This window comes from Lutjanus erythropterus, chromosome 13 (assembly GCF_056507025.1).
Source record: "Lutjanus erythropterus isolate fLutEry1 chromosome 13, fLutEry1.hap2, whole genome shotgun sequence".
NCBI classification, from domain to species: domain Eukaryota; kingdom Metazoa; phylum Chordata; class Actinopteri; order Lutjaniformes; family Lutjanidae; genus Lutjanus; species Lutjanus erythropterus.
This window is the reverse complement of record NC_139329.1, coordinates 29,231,370-29,240,555: the sequence shown is the minus strand read 5'-3', so window position 1 is coordinate 29,240,555 and position 9,186 is coordinate 29,231,370. Positions and strand designations below refer to the sequence as shown.

Sequence of the window (9,186 nt, the reverse complement as noted above, 5' to 3'; positions counted from 1 at the left end):
TCATTTTTAATCCACAGTGGGATGATTTTAAGAAGGCTTATTAGATAAAACTGAATCATGGACAGCAGTATTGAAAAAGGCATTTGTATTTTCTAAATAAGGAAGATAAATGGCATATAATAAATTCAAACTTAAATCAAAGCCAGTGATAGTGTTAGCCCACTATAGTGATTGGAGACAAGTGGCTTTCTGGAAGGTACAAACAACATTCATACATGTATATTATGTATTTTTATGGGGCAAAACATTCAAAAACACTGTTTCGGTCTATTACCAATGTGGTCTTATAGAAAGATTGTTAACAGAGTACAATTGCCGACAGAAAACAGACTGTGTTGGACTGAAGAGCGCAGGGATTGAGACGAGACTTGTCACACACTACATTTAAACAGTGCAGTCACCCATTTATAACTGCCATATACTTGTGGGCTTTCCTGTATGTCTGTGGCGTCCTGATATCAAGTCCTTGGTGATGTTTCTAGACTGGCTAGACTGGTGGTGGAGACATATGGCTCTGATTAGAAGATCATTTAACCTCTCTCTTGTCACCATGCCCAGAGTCAGTAGACTGATTGAATTTGCAGAGGGCCCTAGTTGGTACAAAATGTTTATAATGCAGTCTAGCAATTATTTCTCCGCTTCTTGCCAGTTCTGGTAGACGTGTGTGTGTGTGTGTGTGTGTGTGTGTGTGTGTGTGTGTGTGTGTGTGTGTGTGTGTGTGTGTGTGTGTGTGTGTGCATGCATGTGTGTGTGTGGCTTGTTTATACTGAGCTCCCTCTCACAGTTCATGATCACTTTGGCTGACGGTGAGCCCACATCTTTGGCACCAGTATAAAAGCTTTAATTCATTAACTTTGAGGGGAAAATGCCCCATTTTCTTTGCAGCTGTGAATTCTAGTAACTAAAGAGGAAAATAGGCTCAGTAGAAGGTCTACAGGGACATTAAATCCACTGTGCAGATTCAGTGTTAATGCAACAACACAGCCAGGTTCTAATTTGATCTATCATCTTCTCTAAAGGTAGAATATGAAGGATTTGCCAGTTGCTGTTTGTAAATGCACCAGAAAGATCGTTGATTGATTCTCATTCCTTGCTTGACTGGGGTTAGTCAAGCAAGGGATTATTTTTTGGCAGATGCTATTAGCACCCAGGGGTCAGAATCCAACAATGCTATTTGCACACAGGGTGTAATAGTTAGTAACACTAGAAACACTTAGATGTAAGTAGCCTAGCATGGCAGAGACAAGAACCCAAGGTTCAGTCGCCAACAATGCTGTTTGAACCAACAATGCTATTTGCACGCTTTTGCAGAGACAAACCATGAGCTTTTCCAAAACCTAACCAAGAAGTTTTGTTTCCTGAACCTAACCAACACACTCTAACACTAAAAAAATAACAGAATGCCTATTTGCACTTTGGTGAAAATAGTCACACAGCAGCATTTCTGCTATTTACACCCAGCCCCGTAATTTGCAATAAAAAGCAACACAGTCACTGTTGAGAGGAGGTGGTGGTAGATGAGTGGGTTACACACGGGACTCTGGGGGTTTGAATCCTGTTTGAAATGAGAAGTTAGTGTTGACTTTTAATTTTTAAACTCCAATTGACATATTTTTTTTTTTTTTTTTAGTTTTCCGTCATGGCTTGGTTGGGTTTCATCAACAAAACTACTTGATTTAGTGTAGGAAAAGATCATGGATTGTCTGTGCCATGGTGTTTTGAATAGCCACATTGACTATTTATGCCCCAGGTGCAAATAGCACTGGGATTGGCTACGTTCACTATACCATGGGTACAAATTGCATGGTTGGCTCAGGACAGCTGGGTGCTTGTCTTTGCTTTGCTAGACTATATATATCCATATACCCTGTACATTTTTTTAAGGAAAATCCTATATGCCTTTAAGGTATGAGGCTTTAGGTGCAGCAAACTCAAAGGTAGCAGTGAATAAATGCAGTTATTTGCAGACAGAGACATTAGAAATTTTAGAGAATTTTTTTTATTCCTTTTATTTCCCCTAACTGAGATATCCAGAAGGTTACACAGCTTACAGTCTGGACACAGCCATCACAGATTTTTAAAATACCCCAAAACCAGCTCCAGATGTTGAGTAATCAGTACAGTCATTAGTCACAGACAGAAAAAGTCTACTATTGATGGGAAGACAATTTCCATGTGTGCGTGCATACCTTACAGCACAGTAGCCTGAAGACATTTGCAATTCCTCCTGTAGGCAATAAAAAATAATATGGCAGCCCACATCACCCTAGGTAGTATTTCAGGTCTGACACTTTCCAACACACATGAATGTATCAATCATATTAAAGATTTCAGAAGGATGGGCCTTTTATAAACACTTCTGTCACAATATAGGAATAGATTAGGAGAGACCAGGGATGGTAGTAATGCTTTTTGTATGAGCATCAATAACTCAGTGGTTGTGTAGATCAAACGTTGATACATGGTACCCACATTTGTCTGCAGCAAGTAAGTCTCACTTGGACGTCTATCGCACAGTCACAGATTATGAGAGTTAATGTCAGACACAAAGACTTGATGATAAATGTAACATTGAGAGGTAGTTTATTTGAATTTATGAGTGGATTTTATTGAAAAATAAAGATATACAGATTTGAAAAACTGAATAATTTAGAACAACAAAGAACAGTTATTTATTATTAAGTCTTAAGTCTTCTACATGTTCGTGGACTGTGTTCCTGAATGTGTCGCATTACAGTTCAGCTACTGTCACAGTCGTGATGATGATGGCTGCCTCTGGGGTGCAGGCTTTGTGGGCCAAAAAATGTCAATGTACACATTTAACCAACACTTCTTTTGGCCTTGAGTTTGTTAAGTGTTCTACGTACATGATGCAGAAATGCATATCATTTTAATGAACTGTTACAGCTGTTAACTCCATCGTCATAAATAAAGATTGACGACACGTCTCCACTCCCGCTGATGGTAAAATATTACGGATATGAACGCTGTCATCTTGCACTGGTTACATCATTTGGAGCCTGAGATTGCTCAGTAGTGACCAGTGTTGCTGCCGGGCTTTTGATTGCCCACCCATACTCCCGGCCGACTCAATGGCTAGCAGAGCTCAGCTGTCGATCATGTCATGAAAAAACCTTTTTATAGCATGAAGTAACAAAAAATGAGGCAAACAGGGCTTGTCGTCCCTGACAAAAACTGTTGCAACTCTTTTACCACTTTTTCATACAAGTGTGCTGCTTGGTTTGACTTGACCTGCTTGAAGGTGCGGATTTAACCAAGGTCGTCTTTATTCAAGCACCTGAACTGTGGATAAACGAAAATTTAATATTCTAATTATGCTTCTTCTTCTGCATTATTTTATTAAAGCTTTTTAATGAATCAGGAAGTGTTGGGTTTTCATCAGCAGTGACTTAACCCAACTCTTATCAGCTGAAAGACAGCGACATAGGAGGGAAGCTAAACTTTAAACCACAGAGATCCTGTTATAAAATACAAATGTACTGACACATGAGTTGGCTCTTGGCTTTCCAGGTGACATAAAAAACTGAAAGAAAAACTTTTCTACTGGCAACTGGAAAAGATTCAGTCGCCTTTATATAGCAAGTTTAGCTGCTCTAAAAAATATCCTGAATACACACCCAAACTTTGGTGTAAAGAGACATGACAGCGTTACAACTAACCCAGTGTTGCAACATTCCCCAGTCTCCCCTAGAGTATGAAGTCACGTCGGAGTATTACAAGCAATCTCTAAGTTCCAGCAGCCAAATTATATCTTTTATTGTAAAAGACTGGAAATGAGCTCACGATTAATGGTGTTCATTTGGAGTTGATACTGGAGGAAAAAAAACTGATTTGATTAGCAATAAGTGTGTGTCTGCGGCCCCAGCCCGCCCCTCACAGTGCCATAATTAGACGCTCATTCCTCCAGTCACGCTGCAACTGCGACTCACTCAACTCCATCACATCCTCGGGCTCAGTCTTTCTTCTTTAAAGGAGCACTGCGGCTTATTCACACATCCTGCAGAATAACCAGCATCGGCTGAGGCTCGAAGCTCTCGGACACCTTGGTTTTTTTCTGTTTTAAGTTGGATATCCTTTCATTCAATGGGTCCGTGCGTAGTGCTGCTCTGTTCTCTGTTCGGAGTTCTGCTTGGCCAAGGTAAGTTACCTTTCTGTAAGAAACTGTATCACTGCTGCGTGACGACTTTTCCTCAGCCAAATCAAGCCAAATAACTGACTTATGACACTCATGAGTGTGAATATTATATTGCAAGATAACTTTTTACATGCATTTGTCAAGAGATTCACAGTAAGAATCAAGCTGGTAAGGGTGGGAGGTGATAAATTTGCCATAGGACTAGTTTGGGCATGTGATGAAAGCACAGTTTACAGAACTGGGTGCTTCAAAGTGTTGCAGGTCTGTCTCGAAATCAAGGACTGTTATAATTTACCATTATTTCGTGACATACATGCAACAAAACATCACAAGAAGGATGAAAGTTTCATTCATTTATTGCTTTTCTCCTTCGTCATTGTTTTCCTTTACATCCTACACTGTAGGTAATGATATAAAGTGTTACATGAAGTTATTTCTAGCCGCTATAAACTTTTTGCAGACGGCATTGTGTAGAGGAAAATGCAGATAAAACAATGTAATATACTGTAACATGAATTAAAAAAACTAAACTGTGTGTCTGTAACTCTCTTTCATTCATTACAACCCTAGATTCAACTGTCACATGGCATGAGTTATAGTTTCGCACAAGTATGAGTTCAAACTGCCCTGGTTTCTTACTTTCTGCCCCACAAGTCAAAGGCCAAGTGCCTTGGTATGCTGTGATGCTGTGTCAGAGTCACCAGTGGCTCACCAGGACAGGACCATCTCAGACAGAGGGGTGTGATTTACACTTGAGCGCCCACAGCAGGGTCAAAATGCTCATGGTCCCCTGGTCACACATGGGGCAATTTTCACAGTCAGCAGGGCCACTTTCCTCTAAATTGCCTTCTCTGTGGGGAGTTGTGTCACGGGTCAGACTGGAGTAAAATTTTAGTCAGCTATCAGCCCAACCAGTTATGTGACCAAATGTTGAAACCTATTGGAATATGACAATAATATTTTGATGTTTAACATAGACAGATGGATTAAAACATCTACCTCTTGCGTAACAGCCTTTTTATTCCACTGAGTTTGACAGGAACCTCCAAATAAAAGCCTCGAGTGCAGCTTATGAAAGAGGTGCACGTTGCTGTTGTGATGTCTGGCTGAGGGTAACTACTCCGTCTGGGCGGAGCTCCACCACTGGGCTCATTAAGCCTTGTTTACATGAGGCGTCTAGACGCAGGCAAGCCATGTGCTGCTCTGCCAAGACAGAATGGCCCTCATAACCAGCATCGCCATCCAAGATGGAAATTGGCCCTCTCCAGACAGACAATGCATCACAGAGACAGAGGAGCGTGGCAGACACTGCATCTAGACCAGAGCATGGCTGCGCCTGGTTTGATAAAACAGCACCACACAGTTAAGTTTAGGGCACTTCTGGTCTTTCAATTTAGGTTTGCAGAGTAGCAGACAGTGGTGGCGCTGGAATGACTCTATGATGCCTAGTCGGTTAGAGTTAGCTATCAGCAGAGAGCTACTGTGGGGAGAAATCAGAAGAACAGACAAACTATTCCTGTCATTTAAAACAAGGCTTCTCAACCTTTTGTAACTAAAGGCCCACCTCTGATAGTTAAAAAAAATCAATAGTTTATTTATTTGTACATTCCAGAATAAATGAGAAAAAAACATGACAAAAAAAGGGAAAAGGTTAACTGGGCTGTGCCTGGATTTCACCACATCCAACACACTTTTCTTCTTAGCTCAGCATCAATTCCATTCTAAATCCCAGTTTAGTGTATTCAGGATCGTAGATTCTCACCATGTGTTTTGGAGATTTCACTGGTGCAGGGTTGTTTCAAAAATGATCCATTCTGTGTCACTGTGTCCAAGGTAAATTTAGCAACACTAGCTAACAGTGGCAGAACACCTTTTTCTCTGCCTGAAGATGTGTTGTAATTAGTGTGGTGATATTAAAACATCACTGGTCATTGAAAATATACATTTCAATTTGATGGGGTTTTTATAGGCAGATGCTATTTGCACCCAGGTTGGAATAGCCAAGGTGGCTATTTACACCCAGGGGTGAGACAAACCATTATGTTTCCCTCAACCTAACCAAATAGTTTTGTTGCCTTGGGAACAAATAACGTTGCTGACTACTGACACTTGGGTTCTTGTCTCTGCAATGTTAGGTAATACATACTCAGGTGTCAATAGCCACTTTGGCTAGTCCATCCTGGAGGCAAATAGTGTTGTTGGCTACTAATGCTTGGGTGCTTGTCTCTGCCATGCAAGGCTACATACACCATGGTGTTAATTGCCACATTGGCTAGTCCACCCCAATAGCATTGTTGGCTACTGACTCCTTGGTGCTAACAGCATCTGCAACTAACAGTATCAACGAACTTGATCTCCACTTCCTCAGAAGCCCCACACTTAACCCATTTATCCACCACAGCCTCTTTTTGTCAGTGAATTTTGTCTTTACAGCTGAAATAAGGGGGTCAGGTGTGAATAGTCTAATTGCTGCTGCATGCCTTTTCATATCTGGGTACAAAAAGACACTCCATTATTTTTATTTATGTAAATCCTTTAGCACATTTACATGTGAAACTTACTAGCTTACCTTACCAAAAAAGCAGTAACACTGCCTCCATGGTCCACTACATAGTGCTCTGAGGCCTGCCAGTGGGCTGCGGGCCAGTGGTTGAGGATGGCTGATTTAAAATAGAAATACTGTGTCCCCAGAGAGAAAGATTTTGAGATATTTTGTTATTAAGTTAGTGTGGAATCTGGAAAGGTACTCCTTGCATGCCTTTCCAGTTTCAATACTAATTTGGTGTTTTGGCAAGAACATCTCAATTACTGGTAATCGTCAAAAACAAGAAAACTTGGACAACTAATGCAAAGTTTGGAGAACTGCATTAGGAGGGGATTTGACTCTGGCCATTAACACCTTTAGATGAGGCATCACTGGCACTCTTACGTCCACATTATCATACTTTTGTAAGCAAAATGGTTTGTTACAGTCTTACTGGGACATCTCGGTGTTACTTTGCAGACAGATAGAAGTCTTTAATATTGAGAGACAGAGAGACAGACTTTTAGAGGGCCTACTTGGTAGGCCCATGTGAAAAGCTTTTAAAATGCCATCTCATTTCATCCAGCTGCTACAAGGTTTATTGGCCAGAGGATTGTGGGACGTGCCAGACTTCCAGAAGTCAGTCGTGAGTCAGCTAATGTGGCTGCCTGGTAATAAATCCTCTGTCCATATTCACTCCTGTCTGCCAGGTTAATCATCCTTCATGTAGTAGCAATTCTGTGCTTTGTTTTCCTGCAGACTACACTCGAGAAATGACTCGATTTCTTCAGAAAAACGTGTTTTTTTCAGTAAACTCTTAGTCATTGTTTTATCATGCCCATATTTGCTACAGAACTGGATTTATACAGTAGAAGCCTGCATACTCTTTAGAGAAATTCTGAGAGTTTTATTGTGTTGTTGCTTACTTGTGTTGTTACAAAGTTTATCAATGCAGAAACCTGTTTGTGATGATGACTATTCCTGCCTTGTGCTTCATCTTTGATTTAATGGTTATAATAAAATTCCTCCTGTCCCTCTGGGGAGAAAGCAGACAATCTATAAAACCGAGGACTACAATTCCAGACACTTGTCCTCCCTACCTAATCTAACTTATTATCTGAAGTCGCTGATTCTTGCCAGACTTCTCACGGCAAGACGCTGTGTCTCAAACAGATGGATTTGTTCAGTGCATTTCACAATCACTATGATTCAGAGCATTCAGTCACTAACCAGCAACAACTCGTATTCTATTACAATGGATCAACAAAATTTATTTCACGGTGAGTTTGTTTTCTCTTTTCGTCTCTCCGGGGACTTATTGTTAATAACAATTTGGCACACTGATCCCGGTTTCAGCCGAGGGCAAAAAAAAAAGTCCAAGGAAGTGATCTGCCAAAGCTATTTCACGTTTGGCAGATCACACAAACCACAGGCGAATGAATGTACTTGATGTGATTGCGACGGCTGATTGTTTACAGAGACGAGGCATTCCACGCTCTCTAATCCACATGAATAAACAGCCAGATCACCACAGAGTTGGGTACGCTCCAGTCAAAAAGCCCCTCTTGTGTCTGCAACAACATATCCATCATTCATTGTCTTTGGCAAAAGAATGCCTACAGGCAGTTTGATTCATCCAGACAGATTTTGAATTTTGTTTTTCCATCTTTTAGAGAATGCTAGGCAACTTGCCTCAGAGGACAATGGCAGTATCCTTTTGTGTTTGGGTTAGATATCCAGTTTTGATCATCATAAGCCACTTAATCAGCAAAAACAATGTGTCAGTCAGCATGTTTTATTTTTTGCCAAAATAAATGGTTTGTCGAAAAAATAATGCTTAATAACATAATATAATGGCTATTTGTTCATCATGAACATCTTAAAGGGTACAAAACTAGTCTCAAGGCGAGTGTTAAAGGGATCATTTAGATTATTTGGCTTATATATTTAGCTTATTTCCCATTAGAAAAGGCTGTGTGATGGCAAGGTATAGCAGTGGAAATAAATTAAACCTGTCTGAGCCTGTCCAGAGCAGTACATTGTTTAGTTTCTGTGCTGCTTCCCCTCTCTGCTTCTCCAAACTGGGGGCGTGTCCTATCCATCTACTGTGGATAATATACTGGCTATCGATAAATATCTCATACAACCCCACTGCAAATAATTGGAATTATTCCTTTAAGTGCAGATCTGGAGTCTACATGTCTCCAGCGGTGATTATGTCGCAGGGGGGCCACCGCACTGCAGTAAACCAGACAATACCAGATATGAAAATGTCCTTGTGACAGCGCACACTAAATGAGATTTCACCTGTTCACATAAGCGAAAACAGCTTGTATTTTCTTTTTTATTATTTTTTGTACATAGAAGCAGAGCAGATGTCGCTAGAGGACTGCTGTAAAGACGGGCAGAGGCATGGCAATGATAACGAAGACTGTGCGTCCCTCCCTCTCGTCTCCGAATCAACCACCTGCAGGTAAGTGGGCACTGTCTGCCACTTTGCTCTCAC

At 40.8% G+C, this 9,186-nt stretch overlaps 1 protein-coding gene across 2 annotated transcripts in view; it reads left to right on the top strand.

Moving 5' to 3' along the window:
- Positions 1–3,755: 3,755 nt before the first annotated feature.
- The window catches only part of fbln1 (fibulin 1), a 43,494-nt gene continuing 38,063 nt past the window's right edge, over positions 3,756–9,186 (top strand). Inside the window, exons 1-2 of one of the 2 annotated variants that reach the window (XM_084733419.1) lie at positions 3,756–4,159; positions 9,045–9,153. In XM_084733419.1, coding sequence (XP_084589545.1) covers positions 4,105–4,159; positions 9,045–9,153 — 164 coding nt within the window. In that variant the 5' untranslated portion in view covers positions 3,756–4,104. The remainder of the gene's footprint in view (positions 4,160–9,044; positions 9,154–9,186) is intronic. The other variant, XM_084733418.1, reaches the window with a different exon arrangement.